The 15,937-nt window shown below is 44.5% G+C and overlaps 1 protein-coding gene across 1 annotated transcript; it reads left to right on the top strand.

Moving 5' to 3' along the window:
* The first annotated feature begins 6,699 nt into the window (after positions 1-6,699).
* Polr2g (RNA polymerase II subunit G) lies at positions 6,700-11,549 on the top strand. Its single transcript, XM_052713622.1, has 8 exons — positions 6,700-6,830; positions 6,954-7,063; positions 8,203-8,362; positions 10,000-10,050; positions 10,160-10,225; positions 10,308-10,379; positions 11,078-11,111; positions 11,332-11,549. Exons 1-8 carry the CDS (start codon positions 6,819-6,821, stop codon positions 11,343-11,345), a joined length of 519 nt encoding a protein of 172 aa, XP_052569582.1. The 5' UTR covers positions 6,700-6,818; the 3' UTR covers positions 11,346-11,549.
* The last annotated feature ends 4,388 nt before the right edge of the window (positions 11,550-15,937 follow it).

The raw sequence follows: 15,937 nt of genomic DNA on the forward strand, positions 1-15,937 counted from the left end.
CGAAAACAGTGGGCGGTAACTTTGTGAACTTCCTCAAAAATTCCAGCATCCCCCCACTATTTCCAGGCTCAGTAGTGGTGTCAGGGAACTACCACTTCAATTTACACTGTAGGACTTACGGTGAAGATGATGGACCGTCCTCTAGGCAAGTGCCAGTAAAAAGGACAGGAGTTGGACAGAATCTAAGAATGTCTTGGTTGTTACAAATCTCTTCCCTAAGATCTCAATGATAAACCAAGGTGCTATGCCATCAAAGCTCACCCTTGGGCTCCAGTGAATTTATTGGACTTACTCATAGAGCATAGGTGAGGAATTACTTACAGGAGTGTGGATAAATCACCCCAGAAGCCCCACTGGAAAGTGTTTAGCCAGCATAGGTGTTAGCTCTCCGATAGCCTCATAGATGGAGCCCCCTACCCAAGTCATCCTCCACCTATATATTTTAGTGCCTCCTGGAGATCCCAGGCCAAGTGCTATTAGGGAAGAATTGTATACAACTGGTTGAGGGGAGCAGCTGGATACTCAGGTGAGGGTCCCTTGACAGTCCACAACCTCTCCTCCTATAAGGTTAAGTCAATAGTCAGCAAGCCCAGCTGAGGTGATACTCTACCTGCAGACCCAGCCAGAGTCCTGAAAATGATGGCAGTTTGGCTCTGAGGATAGTCTTGTATGGTCTCATTATCCGCATGTGGTGGTGGTATTTACAATACCAGTAATTCAGAACACAGAGCATCAGAATTTCAAGGCCAGCCTGAACTACCTAGTTCCAGGACAGCCTGGACGACATAAAACCCAGATGTAGGTGGTATGCACTTCTAATCCCAGCACCTGGAAAGCAGAGGCAGGCAGAACTCTGTGAGTTAAAAGCCAGCCTAGTCAATACAGTGAGTTCCAGGCTGGCCTGAGCTGCACAATGAGCCCTTCAAAATGAATAGTCCCAAGAATGGAGGGCTTTTTTCTTTCTCTTTTCTTTTCTTTTTTCTTTCTTCCTTCCTTCCTTCCTTTCTTTCTTTCTTTCTTTTTCTTTCCAGTGTAGCTACTTCTTTTGTGCTTGAAATAGAATGTCCCCATATAGCCCAGTTTGACCTGGAACTTGGTGTGCTCCTGCCTGTACCTCACCTTCTGGAACTGTAGGCAGGTACCATCACAGCTGTCAAAGATGGCTACTGCTGGAGAATTCTCCCCCAAACCTTTTTCCTTTTTTTTTTTTTAAAGACAGGGCCTCACTTAGCACAGGCTGTCCTCACATGTGCTATTGTAGCCAATAATGATTTTGCACTCCTGATCTTCTTTCTACTTTCCAAATCCTGGGATTACAGGTGTTCACCACCCCAAATAACTTGAAAACTTTTTGAGAGTTCCTAGATTCCCAGAGGAAAGGGCTGTAGAGCAGGGTAATCCCTGTGTCTTGTCTGCCCCTGGCAAATGTGTATTACACAAGGTTTTCAGAAGAGTGTCAGTACCTGTCATTCCACACCAAGCATCGCTTTGTGGCATGTAGTCCCAGGACTTCAGAAACAAAGACAGGAGATTGTCAAAAGCTCATGGCAAGCCTAGTTTATAAAGCAAATCTCAGGCCGTCCATGGCTACACAATAAGACCCTGTCCCCCGAAGAGGAGTGACAGTAAGCCCAGTGCATGCTTACAGCCTGGAACTTGTACTGTACACCAGGCTGGCCTTGAACTCAGAGATACATCTGCATTTGCTTCCTGAGTACTGGGATTAAAGGTGTGGACCACCAACACCCCAAGAGTAATCTTAATCTCTCACTTTTGCTTTCTCTCTTGCTGGGAATTGAACACAGGGTCCTACTTGCCTTGCTCATACAAAAAATGCCCTCTATTAACTATTGTGTAGTCGTTTCCTCCAAGATAAAACATACTATCTTGGAGAGAGGTTCGTTGAGACTTAGGATGTGCTAAAGCAGTGCTTCTCAACCTGTTGGTCGAGAGCCCTGTTGTTCAAATCTTAGATGGTCTTTTAATAAAAAACCCGGTACCACATATAGGAGTAAAAGCTGAAAGATCAGAGAAGCAGAAAAAGCCACAGCCACCACCTAGTTCCTTACCAACTCCACAAATCCTCTGACTGAAATCCTCTGAGTCTTCACCCAAAATCATCTCAGCTGCACTGCTTTAGTTCCTGTTTCCTCATGACTTACATACCTTTCTCTGCCCAGCCATGTCATTTCCTGGGATTAAAGGTGTGTGTGCTTCCCAGTGCTGGGATTAAAGGTGTGTGCCACCACTGTCTGGCCTCTATGTCTAATCTAGTGGCTGGCTCTGTCCTCTGAAACCCAGATAAGTTGTATTGGGGTGCACAATATATCACCAGACATATCAGGTATTTTCATTACAATTCTTAACAGTAGCAAATTTTTGTTGTTGTTGTTTTGAGATGGTTTCTCTGTGTAGCTTTGCGCCTTTCCTGGGACTCACTTGGTAGCCCATGCTGGCCTCGAACTCACAGAGATCCACCTGGCTCTGCCTCCCGAGTGCTGGGATTAAAGGCGTGCGCCACCACCACCCGGCTAACAGTAGCAAAATTACAGTTATGAAGTAGCAACAAAAATAACTTTATGGTTGGAGGTCACCATAACATGAGGAACTTAAAGGGTCAAAGGATTAGGGAGGTTGAGAACCACTGTCAACTAAAGGGAAATGAAGCATTCCATCCTGCAGGTAAGCTCCTAAAATTAGGGAGGAAGCAACCTGAAACTGTTTAAATGTATTCGCCCTCTCCTTCCTCAACCTTATGTAAGTAGTAAGGACTGCTGATCCACACTCTCAGGTAAGTTGAGAGGCCTAGAAGAGGCTAGCAGAGATGCTTGGAAGAGTCTCAGACCAGCTAAGCTCCCTGGAATAGATACTCTCCAAAATGTCTAGCTGCCTGCAGATTGTTTGATGTTTCAAATGTGGAAAGCCATCACCGATTCTGGGGCAGGCTTTTAGCGATATAGCTGTGAGTCATTTCTGCTTCTGTAAATAGCCCAAATAAAATGTGTTTGTCTACAAAGTTGGAATTTTGATTTGTACTTGATTCCTTATCTGGGAGAAAGTAGATGATTGTTTAGATCTCCCCCGAAATAATGTCTCACAACAGTCACTGAGCTACAGTTGCTGTAGCCACAACATCATTTGTTTATTTATTTATTTATTTTGGTTTTTTGAGTCAGAGTTTCTCTTTGTAGCCCTGGATGTCCTGGAACTTAGTATGTAGGCAAGGCTGACCTCAACTCACAAAGATCCCCCTAGGGCATGGCTAGGCATGGCTAACATCTTTTATTTTTTTTTATAGAAAGTAAATATATTTGTTCAAACCAAGAAATGTGTAGTGCAAATAGAACAGCAAAATGGTAGACAGATTCTTGCATTTGTTTCTGAGTTATTATGGTTTATTGTTTCGACTGAAGCATATAAAGAAAACTAATCTCGGGGCTGGAGAGATGGCTCAGAGGTTAAGAACACTGACTGCTCTTCCAGAGGTCCTGAGTTCAATTCCCAGCAACCACATAGTGGCTCACAACCATCTGTAATGAGATCTGGCACCCTCTTCTGTATACATAATAAATAAATAAATCTTCTTTAAAAAAAAAAAAAGAAAAGAAAACCTGATCTCACAGATAGGCAGTTTGAAGAGGATTTCCCAATCTCATGAATATTTCTTCTCACTTTGAGAGCTCTTCTAAGCTCTGAGGTTCCATCTACACACTTTTCAGGCAGAAATGATAGTCTTTGGCAATGCTCTGGCTTTTTTTGGTCCAAATTAAACCTGAAACAGAAGAATATATATTAGTCAAAACACAGCTTTGGAACAGGTCAGTTGTTCATAACCTGAAAACTCAACCTTTTTTTTTTTCTAGGCAGAGTCCCTCTATGTCTATTTCTCCCTGGCTGTCCTGTAACTAGCTCTGTAGATCATGCTGACCTTCCACTCACAGAGATCTGCCTGCATCTGCCTCCTAAGTAGTGGGATTATACTCATGTGCCACCACAATGGCTTGGCCTCCTATACTCCTTCTTTATACAGCCCTGATGAGAAGCCAAAGTACATCCTGAAAAACCAATGAGTTGATCTGGCTTGCTCACAGAGCATAGATGGGGCTCATTACAGGAGTGTGGGACTGAACTGGAAAGTCTTCACCAGGCATTTATTATTTCACCCAATACTGATTCTGTGTGTATTAAAATTTTTTAACCTTTAAAAAAGTTTTTTAACCTTCTTTGTGTAGCCCTGGCTGTCATGGAACTTGTTCTCTTCTCTAGACAGGCTCACCTCAAACTCAGAGATCTGCCTGCTGGTACTAGGAATCAAGGCATGCACCATCACCACCTGACCTTTAACCTTTATTTTTATTTTATATGTATGAGTGTTCCACCCGCATATATTTCTGTATAGCACAAGGGTTTAGTGCCCATGGTGGCCAGAGAAGGCATTGGATCCCCTAGGACTGAAGTTATAGGGGTTGGGCTGCCATGTTTGTATTGGGACTCAAACCTGGATCCTTTGAAAGAATAACCAGCGCTCCAGCTGTTGAGCAATCTCTCCTGATAACTTACCTTTATTTTTACTTTATGTGCATGGGTGTTCTGCCTGCATGTATGCCTGTGCACCACTTGCATGCAGTACTGAAGGAAGCTGGAAGAGGGTATCAGATGTTCTGGAACTGGTGTTACAGAAGGTTGTGAGCCACCCTGTGGATGCTGGGAATTGAACCCTGGACCTCTACAAGAGCAGTAAGTGTTCTTAACTACTGAACCATTTCTTCAGCCACTAAAATAAAACTAAAAAGTTTAAGTTCTTTTAAATGTGTGTAAATGTTTCACATGTATGTATATATATGTGCAGCATGTGGGTGCCCAAGGAACTCAATGAAGGCATCTGATCACCTGGAATTGAACTTGCAAATGATTGTGAGCTGGGAATCAAACCTGGGTCCTCTATAAGAGCAACAAATGATGATAATGAGTATTCAGAGACCGGTAATGCCTGGGGGGCACTCACCTACCTAAGACAGAGTGCCTGTGTGGCCTGGGCAGGCGTCTTCATGACGGGTAAGGTGACCTGGTGACGTCCCATGCAACCTAAGTAAGAAACTCATTTATTAGTAAATGAGGGACTTGTAGGGTCCTGGCCCCTATTTTGGATAACTGTTGCCTTGCTTGCTGACCTTGACCTTGATATCCTCTCTATGCTAATTCCGGGTTTCACCTTCCTGAATGCTTAAGGGGAGTTCCTTGTCTATGTATCCTGCATAATGGGCATTAACAGCTTAGATGCAAGATTGTAAAACATCTGTAGCTAACTTCTGCCCTCCAGGGTTCTCCCATTGTGCTGTAAGCCTGTATTTAAGACCTCCTCCCTCCTTCAATAAACGGCATTCAGCATTAAAAAAAAAAAGTGATTGTAAAGTATCTCTACAATATTTGTGCTGATTGTATGTCTAAATGATATTTAACACACACTTTGTTGAATAAAATACATAATTGAAATTAAAAAAAAAAGAGCAACAAATGTTCTTTTTGTTTTTGATTTTCAAGACAGGGTTTCTCTGGCTGCCCTGGAACTCACTTTGTAGACCAGGCTGTCTTTGAACTGACAGAGATCTGCCTGCCTCTGTTTCCTAAGTGCTGGGATTAAAGGCATGCGCCACCACTGCCTAGCACAACAAATGTTCTTTCCACTGAGCTATCTCTCCAGCCCTGCAAAATCAATTTTTAAAAAAGATATTACATTTTATTAATTATTTTTGGTGGAGGGGGGTGTGCCTGTGAAGGTCAGAGGACTTGTGGGAGTCTGTTTACCTTTTTCACCAAGTAGGTTTCAGGGATTCAACTTTTGTTGTCTCACTTGACAGGACCTTTACCCTTAGAGACATTTCCCAGATCTGCACAATTAAAATAAAATTTAAAGCCGGTGGTAGTGGCGGCTTTAATTCCAGCACTTCGGAGCAGAGACAGGGATCTCTGGTGTTCAAGGCCAGCCTGGTCTACAAAGCAGGTTCCAGGACAGCCAGAGCTGTTACACAGAGAAACCCCTGTCTCATAAAACCAAAAGTAAGCTGGGCAGTGATGGCGCATGCTTTTAGCACTTGGAGGCAGAGACAGGCAGATCTCAGTGAGTTGGAGGCCAGCCTGGTCTACAAAGAGAGTTCCAGGACAGCCAGGGCTGTTATACAGAAAAACCCTGCCTGGAAAAACCAAAAATAAACAAACAAATAATAAAATAAAAACCAATAAATAACTAAGTAAATCAGTCTTCAAATATTTGCTGAATGAATACACTTTGTTTTTGCTTTTTTGAGACAGGGTTTTTCTGTGTAGCCCTGGCTGTCCTGGAACTTTTGCTTTTTTTAGCACTTTGTTTCATCTTTCTTTAATAATGAACTCTTTTTGTTGTTGTTTTACGAGACAGGGTTTACCTACACAGCCCTGGTTGTCCTGGAATTCCGTGTACACCAGGTTAGCCTCCAATTCACAGAGATATGTCTACCTCTGCTGGGTTTAAGGGGGTGGGGCACCAGCCACGCCTATAATAAACTATCTTTTTGTTTGTTTGTTTGGTTGGTTTGGTTTTTCGGGACAGTGTTTCTCTGTGTAGTTCGAGCTGTCCTGGAACTTGCTCTTGGTTGGTGGGACGTGTGAGCGCTGATGGGCAGGCTTGAGGGGCGGGGCTTCATGGATCTCCGCCCATGACGCTAAGACTCAGTAAGATCCGCGGAAGCGACTGGGAAGCAGAGGTGAGACATCTGCAAGTGCTTCCGGTGTGGTTCTTGAGCGCGGAGTGCGGGGCTCTGAGGTCCACACTTCTGCGGAAGATGTTTTATCACGTGAGCTGGACGCGGGTGGCGGCGAGGGCAGGGGCAGGAGGAGCCAGGAGACCGGGAAGGACCGACTAGTCGCCTCTTGATCTCAATGCGTTTGGCCGAGTCTCCATCCCCCTTTCTCTGCAGATTTCCCTGGAGCACGAGATCCTGCTGCATCCACGCTACTTCGGGCCCAATTTACTCAACACCGTGAAGCAGAAGCTCTTCACCGAGGTGGAGGGGACCTGCACCGGGAAGTGAGTGTCGCGCTCACCGTGTTGTCTGCTGAATACACGGACAATGACCCTAGCCGGTAACCCCTACCCAACTCCTCCTTCTCTCAGGGCTTGACACTCATTCTGAGGAACCTTTTCACCCTTCCAGGCACCTGTGGCAGCCTTTGGGCCCTCTGCAAAGTTGGATAACAAAATTCCATCCCTAATGTGAGCTCAGACAGTTATTATGCAGATGTTTTTGGTTTTTGTGATAGCCTCACTGTGTAGACTAGGCTGGCCTCTAACTCAGAGATCTGCCTGCCTCTCAGTGCTGGAATTATAGGCTTCTGTCGTCACCACAGCCTCGTTTGTATTTTTTTTAAAGATTTGTTATGTAGAGTTTACATATATGTCTGCATGCCTGAAGATGGCACCAGATCTCATTGTAGATGGCTGTGAGCCACCATATGGTTGCTGAGAATTGAACTGAGGACCTCTGGGAGAGCAGCCAATGCTCTTAGCCGTTGAGCTATCTCTCCAGCCCATTGCCATTTGTAGTGTTTTTTTTTTTTGGTTTTTCGAGACAGGGTTTCTCTGTGTAGCTTTGCGCCTTTCCTGGAACTCGCTTTGGAGACCAGGCTGGCCTCGAACTCACAGAGATCCGCCTGGCTCTGCCTCCCGAGTGCTGGGATTAAAGGCGTGCGCCACCACCGCCTGGCTCATTTGTAGTTTTTTAGGTTTTTCGAAACAGGGTTTCTCTGTGTAGCTTTGCGCCTTTCCTGGGACTCACTTGGTAGCCCAGGCTGGCCTCGAACTCTCAGAGATCCGCCTGCCTCTGCCTCCCGAGTGCTGGGATTAAAGACGTGCGCCACCACCGCCCGGCTCATTTGTAGTTTTTTGAAAGACCTGTTTCACCGTGTTGTCTCAGGCTAGCCTGCGACTCTGAACAATTCTCCTGATAGGTGTATGTCAGCACATCTGGCCCTTCTTGGACATTTCTTGTACAATTATGAGAGCATCATTTGCTTTACAGGTACTGATCTGTGTTCTGTCTTTCTCTTGGCCATTGAGCTCTTTGAACAGAGGTTCCATCAAACACACACACACTCAGACTGATGTTGCTGGTGGCTTTTTAGAGGATTTTCACATACAGTAGCTGTGTTATTTCATTCTTCTTGCAGGTATGGCTTTGTAATTGCTGTCACCACCATTGACAATATTGGTGCTGGTGTGATCCAGCCAGGCCGAGGTTTTGTTCTTTATCCAGTTAAGTACAAGGCTATTGTTTTCCGGCCATTTAAAGGTGAAGTGGTGGATGCTGTGGTCACTCAGGTCAACAAGGTAAGAACATTCATTGGAAGGTTATGGGGTGGTTCCTAAGGTCATGGTACAGTCCCCAGCGCACTTACTAATTGTCTTAAGTCTTTTGTTGTTGTTATTGTTAAGATTTATTTATTTATTGAGACAGAGTTTCTCTGTATAACCCTGGCTGTCCTGGAACTCACTCTGTAGACCAGGCTGGCCTCAAAGTCATAGAGATCCACCTGCCTCTGCCTCCCAGGTGCTGGGATTAAAGGTGTGAGCCACCATGCATGGCTGATTGGTTTTATTTTTAATTATCTGTACTGGTGTCTTATCTGTGTGTGAATATATGCCCATGAATGCTGGTACATTCAGAGGCTGCTAGGGTTTCAGACTCCCTTAGAGCTGGATTGTGAGTCCCTAGATATGGGTACTAGGAACTGTACTCAGGTCCTTTGCAAAAACTTTATGCATTCTTATATTTTTTTTGAGACAGGGTTTTTCCGTGTAGCTTTGCGCCTTTCCTGGAACTCACTCTGAAGCCCAGGTGGGCCTTGATCTCACAGCGATCCACCTACCTCTGCCTCACATGTGCTGGGATTAAAGACGTGTGCCACCAGCGCCCGGCAGTTGTGAGCTTAGCCTTTAACGGTTGAGCATCTCTTCAGTCCCTCTGGTCATTGTTTGGCCCTTCAGTTTCCTTACCTATCAAGTAATATTCCTTATCTAACTTGGGGGTCTTGTGAATTAACATCAGTAATCACACTATGATAGAAGTCTTTATTGAGTAGTTACTGTGGACTGGTAATGTGCAAACTCCCCCTTGACTTTTTCTTTCTCCACTCTGCTTGTCCCCAGAACTGAGGATCAAACCCAGGGCAAGCACTCTACCATTCTGCTAAGTCCTGAACCCTAAGACTTTATTAGCAAGCAGGCAAAATACTTAAACACAAAAAATAATGAAAAATAAAATAAAAATCTAACGATGTTATGAAATATTTGTACACTGTGAAGATGTATTGCTGTGATTAGTATAATAAAAAGCTGAATGGCCAATAGCTAGGCAGGTAGGATAGGTGGGATTTCTGGGGAGAGAGAAGGTGAGGATGATGTAGGCACATGAATTATGCCAGCAAGACACCAACAAGACAGGGAGGGAGTCGGACATATAGAATGAAAGAAAGGTAAAAAGCCACATGGTAAAATGTAGATTAATAGAAATGGGTTAAGTTATAAGAGTTAGTTAAAAACAAGCCTAAGCAGCTGGGTAGTGGTGGTGCACACCTTTAATCCCACCACTTGGGAGGCAGAGGCAGGCAGATTTGAGTTCAAGGCCAGCCTGGTCTATAAAGTGAGTTCCAGGGCAGCCAGGACTGTTACACAGAGAAATTCTGTCTCGAAAAACCAAAACCAAAAAAAAAAAAAAAAAGCCTAAGCTAAGGCCAAGCTTTCCTAAGTTACAATAAGCCTCTGTGTCAGTATTTGGGAGCTGGCTGGCGGGATAGAAAAAGACTTCTTACATAAAGAAATGAAAGGTTACAGTGAGAAAGAGAAATGAAAAAAATGCTACAATTCAGACTGTTATGAAACATGAATAAAAAGATTAGAAATCAGATAAAGGTGGGAAAATTAGTCCCTGAAAGCCTTTGAAGTGTGATCATTCATTTTTCTCCTAGGTTGGACTTTTCACAGAAATTGGGCCCATGTCTTGCTTCATCTCTAGACATGTAAGTCTGTACCTACTGGGTGGGGCCCAGGAGGAGACACCATTCATGACTGTCTTCTGTTGACAAAGTCGTTTGAAGTGAAGTGCTAATCCTGGCCATTTTCTTCTAGTCCATCCCATCAGAGATGGAGTTCGATCCAAATTCCAACCCACCTTGTTACAAGACAATGGATGAGGTGAGTGAGAGGGAAGAGGATAAGACATACTGAGACTGTGGGCCTGAGTATGCTTGAGTACATGCTTCTGTCCATTCCACAGGACATTGTGATTCAGCAGGATGATGAGATCCGCTTGAAGATTGTGGGGACACGTGTGGACAAGAATGACATTGTGAGTCTCTTGCCTGTACTGGCCAGGTCTGAAGCTATTATATGTCTGGTTGCTTGTTTGGTTGATTTTGAGACAGGGTCTTGATGATATAGCCCAAACTGGCCTGGAACTCATGATCCTCCTGCCTCAGTTTTCCAAGTGGTAGGATTATTATTTTTTTTTTTTTTCTTCCCAAGTGGTAGGATAAATAGACCAGTACCATCATTCCGAGCTGAGAGCTGTTGATTTCTTTTTTTCTGTCCCCTATGTCCCGTCCCCCTCCCCCCAGCTGAGGACCGAACCCAGGGCCTTGCACTTGCTAGGCAAGCGCACTACCACTGAACTAAATCCCCAAACCCCTTCTTTTCTTTTTTAAAAATTTACTATTTTAGTATTTTTTTAAAGTTGTACTATTTATGTGGATGTGTGTGAACACACACACTCACACAGTGTGACAGTCAGCTTTGAGGTTCTCTCCTGCTGCTGTAGGTTCTGGGGATGAGACTCAGGTCATCAGGCTCCTGCAGCTTTTACCATCTGAGCCATTTCACTGGCCCAAGAGTTGGTGATTTCTTGCCATCCACAGTTGTTTGGAGTTTCAGTGCTATTTTTCCATGAAAAGGGAATGGATGACAGAAGGCTTGGAATGGAGGTGGGGTGGGTAGAGGATATCCTTGCTTGCCTTGACCTCACCTCCCTTCTTACCATTCTTCTTACAGTTTGCTATTGGCTCTCTGATGGACGATTACTTGGGTGAGTGTCTGACATGGGTGCTGGGACTCTTCTCTGAAGAAGGGGTGTGCAGGAGAGGGGGGGTGACTGTAGGATTTAATGTTGTGTTAGAGACATAAAAAGTTCTCATCCTATTCTCTTGAAAGTCCAAAACATATGTCCTTAGGGTGGGAAATCTATGGAAACCTTTGCTGCCGGAGAGCTCGGTATCTAATTGATAATGTTTTTCCTGGTTTTATAGGACTTGTGAGCTGAGTAAGGGAGCCTCCAGTCTTGTTTGGTCCTGATTAGAGAACGTGACTTTCCTACTTGGTACACTGTCTAGAAGTTCAGTCTGGCCACTGTTAGGGAGGCAAGGAAGGTCCCTTGTTCCCAGAAGACTGCGTGTGCTTCTTCCAGCTGAGCTGTGTTCTCAGACTTTTAATCTGTGTTCTAACCATAAAAGGTTTCTGGCTCTCATGGAAATGTTGTCTTCTCTTTATTGTCATCGTTGTTACTTATTTGCTTTTGAGACAGGTTCTCATATAACCCGTGCTAGCACTTGTACGACTGTGTACCCTAGGCTGGCTTTGAATTCCAAGTGTAAGGATTGTGGTTGTACAAGGTCATTCCTGGTTTATTTTAAGGGCTGTGGGGCCAGTTGCTCAAGGATTGCATCTTACATAATATGGCCCCAATGTTAATTGTGTTGAGGTTCAGAAACTAAAGAGCTGATGCTGCTGGGTGTGGTGACTCATGCCTTTAATATCAGCTCTAGGGAGGCAGAGACAATCAGATCTACAAAGAGTAACAGGTCAGCCAGGACTACACAGTGAGACCCTATCTTAATAATCATAATCATAACAACAGTAAAAAAGCAAATTAATAAAAAGCGGAAGCGTCCAGAATGATGTCAGAACATGGTAAAAGAAAGGCACTATGGGGCTGGAGAGATGACCCAGTGGATAAGAGCACTGGCTGCCCTTCCAGAGGACTCAGGTTCAATTCCCAGCTCACAACTGTCTGTAACTGAGTCTTTTACAAAAGTTATACAGGGCCCAAAAAAGAAACCTTCACTGATTTCTTACAAAGATTGACTTCAGCAGTAAATAGAATAACAAATTCAGAAGCTAGACAAATAATAGTTGAATCTCTGGCTTTTGAAAATGCTAATGCATTTTAGATAATTAGATTGTTAAAGGCAAAAGATCAGCACCCTTGGAGGAATGGATCCGAGATACAATCAATATTGACTCTCATAATCATGATCCTTGGATAGGAGAAGTGATTTCCAGAAGTTTGAAGAAAAACAGTAATGTCAAATGTTTCAATTGCTGTAAACAAGGTCATCTAAAAAGGGACTATAAACAGGGCGGGCTTAGAAACAATGCTTTCAGGGCAGGGGTGGTGCACACCTTTAATCCCAGCACTTGGGAGGCAGAGGAGGTGGATCTCAGTGAGTTTGAGGCCAGCCTGGTCTACAAAGAGAGTTCACCAGGACAGCCAGGGCTACACAGAGAAACCCTGTCTGGAAAAACAAAACAAAACAAACAACAACAATAACAAAAAACAAACAGAAACAATGTTTTCTCAAGGTATAATCCCAAAAGAATGCCCCTCCCTTCTGGATTATGCAGGTGTGGCAAAGGCAGACATTGGACTAATGAATGTAGCTCAACAAGCGACAGACAAGGTAATCCTTTGCCTTTGCCACTGGGTAAGGCCTTGAAGGGGTCTCTTGAAGCCTTATGTCAAATTCTGTTCAGTCCAGTTGTGAGCTGCCATGTGGGTGCTGGAAATTGAACCTAGGTCTTCTGGAAGAACAGTCAGTGCTCTTAACTGCTGAGCCATCTCTCCAGCCCATTTTAAATATTTTATAATCCTTCATTATATTTATGCATGTGTGTCTGCAAGACTGCAGATGTCTGCAGAGAGGCCAAGGTGTAGGATTCCCCTGGAGCTGAAGTTGAAGGTGGTTGTGAACCACTGACATGCATGTTTGGGTAGAGTAGTAAGTGCTTTTAACTGCTCAGCCCCATGGAAGTTAGCACCTCTTGAATTGGCCCCAAGATAGTCATAAAGTGCTTTGTACCCAAAACATACAAATTCCCTTAACACATTATATCACAACAATTCCATGAAATAGACTTACAGTGCTTTACAACCTTGTGAAACTGATCAGAGAAGTGAACTACTGTGTCTAAGGGCATACAGATAATGATATAATGGAACTGTGGATTTTGGTTTTGAGATAGGACCTCACACTGTACCCCAGGCTGGCCTTGAACAGATTCTCTTGCCCCGTGCTCCCAAGGTTGTAATGACATGAATGCACCAACATGCCTGGCTAGTGTCTGAAATAAAGCAATTTCTTTTTCCTTTTCATTTTTTGAGACTTTACTGGAATTTACTCTAGACCAGGCTGGCCTTAAACTCAGAGATCTGCCTGCCTCTGCCTCCCAAGTGCTGGGATTGAAGGGGTGTGCTGTCACCACCACCTGGTTAAAATAAAGCATTTATTCGTTCCAGGTGATAGGTATCAGGGGAGTGAGAGGATGCCTCTGTGCTGGGGACCATGTTGGTTGCCCAGTAATGTACTGACTGAATGAATTCACCGAAGACCAGACTGATAGATATGGAAGATTTAATGAGAGATATCACCAAAGTGGGGGTTGGGGTCGGGGTGATTCAAGGGTTGCACCTGACATAATGTGTCCCCAGTGTTAACTGGGGAGAGACGGAGAGATGAAAGGCTCTTTATAGGGTTTAGTGGAAATTTCTTAGGTCTCATCCAGTGGGACACCTGTGGGGGCTCTTACTTGGTTAGTCGACATGACATATAGCCGAGGACTAACTTTTACAGTGTCAGATGCCTGCTGTTGGGACTGGCCATCTGTCCAAGCAGGCGTGTGTTATGAGGAGCCAAACTTGTGAAAGTGTATCTCTGTATAGTATCAGGATGCCTTAAAGTAAAGGATAACCAGGGCTTGTTAAGGTTAACTGGTTCTTGAGGCAGCAGGGCCCTTATCCTGAGCTCAGGTCCCCTTTAGTGCCAAAGTAGCTTTGTTCTGAGGACAGAATGGCTCAGCAGTGATCCATCCCAGATGGCATCCACAGTAACCACCGTTTGTCCGTGGTAAATGTGAATCTCATTACTGCCTTCCTGAGCCCTTGCCTCTATTCCAGTTGGGAGCAAATAAACTCCAGGCAGATTATATACAGCCTCACTAGATCTGATATTGCCCTGACAGCCTTGGGCCTTCCTCCATCCTCTCTTGCCTTCAAGTGGCCGACAGTTATCTAGACATATAAATGTGAGCAGTATCAGCCAGCAGCCAGTGCCTTCGGGAATGGCTCCACTTTCATAGATGGACGGACACTTTGGTGTTCAAGCATGGAAACCACACTGAATGTCAATATAACTGGGAGAGACTCAGCAGGGTCAGGATCCTCAGGTGGAGTTGCCATGGCAACCCCAGTTCCATCCATCTGGCTTTTACAGCTTAGTCCCAAAGGATTTTCTTTTCCAAGCAGCAGCAGCAGCAGCAGCAGCAGCAGCAGCAGTATTGAACCCTGAAAGGAAGAGGTGTGGATGTGTACATCCCTGTTCTCATGCAGTAATCTCCCTTCTGGAATTAAAAAATAAGGGATAGAGAGATGGCTCAGTGGTTAAGAGCCTTTGCTGATCTTGCACAGGACCATGTTGGCTGGGTGGCAGTAGCACACGCCTTTAATCCCAGCACTTGGGAGGCAGAACCAGGTGGATCTTTGTGGGTTCGAGGCCAGCCTGGTCTACAGAGCAAAATCCAGGACAGGCACCAAAACTACACAGAGAAACCCTGTCTCAAAAAACAAAAACAAAAACACCATGTTAGCTGCTTACGACCACCTGTTGTTATTCCATCTCCAGGGGATCTGACTTCTCTGGCTTCCTTAAGCACAGCCTGCACTCATGTGCACACATACATACACATAAATAAAAACAACAATAAATAAATCTTGGGGTTAGAGAGATGGCTCAGCTGTTAAGAGTACTTGCTCTTCCAGAGTTGTCCATTCTCAGCACCCACTGATGACACATAGCTCCAGTCCCAGGGGATCTGATGCCCTCTTCTGACTTCCTCAGGCACCAGGCACACACATACTGCACAGTCATACATGCAGGCAAACCATATAAAACATTTAAATTTTTTTTAATTAAAGTGATTCTTTAATGGAGTGCTGAGGCTGTAGATTAGTGGTAGAACATTTGCCTAGCAGATGCAAAGCTGTACATTTGATCACCTGAACTTCAGTCAATAAATAAAATGTATTTTGCTTTCTTAGGGGCTCCTCTACTTCAGGTTAACTTGATATGTAGCTGAGGATAATACTGAACTTGGGATTCTCCCACTCTCACCTCACATTACAGGTGTGTAAAACTTCACCCAGTTTATGTCCTGCAGTACTAGACAAGTACTCTACCAAGTGAAGTGTCCCCGCTTCACACAGGACTGCTAACATGGTGAGGACAAGGGAAAGAGCTTGCTGCATAAGCCTGACAACCTGAGTTCACTGCTGGTCCCCACACGGTGCACCAGCTCCTGCCAGTTGTCCCCTGATTGGCAAGTGTATGCACACATACACAATTTTTTTCTAAAACTTTTTTTGTTTGTTTGTTTTTCAAGACAAGGTTTCTCTGTGTAGCCTTGGCTGTCCTGGAACTAGCTTTGTAGATCAGGCTGGCCTCAAACTTACCGAGATCTGCCCGCCTTTGCCATTGGAGTGCTGGGATTAAAGGCCTGCTCCACCACCACCTGGCAATTTTTTCTTTTTTTAGAGATCAGAAACTAGAATGAGGTGTGCTGGCACACATCTCTGATCCCTGC

Source organism: Peromyscus californicus, unplaced genomic scaffold (genome assembly GCF_007827085.1).
Source record: "Peromyscus californicus insignis strain IS unplaced genomic scaffold, ASM782708v3 Scaffold_4__1_contigs__length_199733344, whole genome shotgun sequence".
Lineage (NCBI taxonomy): Eukaryota > Metazoa > Chordata > Mammalia > Rodentia > Cricetidae > Peromyscus > Peromyscus californicus.

What these genes read in the sequence shown, in the direction of transcription:
- Polr2g (XM_052713622.1), top strand. An exon ending in TGGTCACTCAGGTCAACAAG is followed by an intron (nt 8,363 to 9,999) that starts GTAAGAACATTC and finishes TTTTTCTCCTAG; the next exon opens with GTTGGACTTTTCACAGAAAT. An exon ending in GTGTGGACAAGAATGACATT is followed by an intron (nt 10,380 to 11,077) that starts GTGAGTCTCTTG and finishes TTCTTCTTACAG; the next exon opens with TTTGCTATTGGCTCTCTGAT.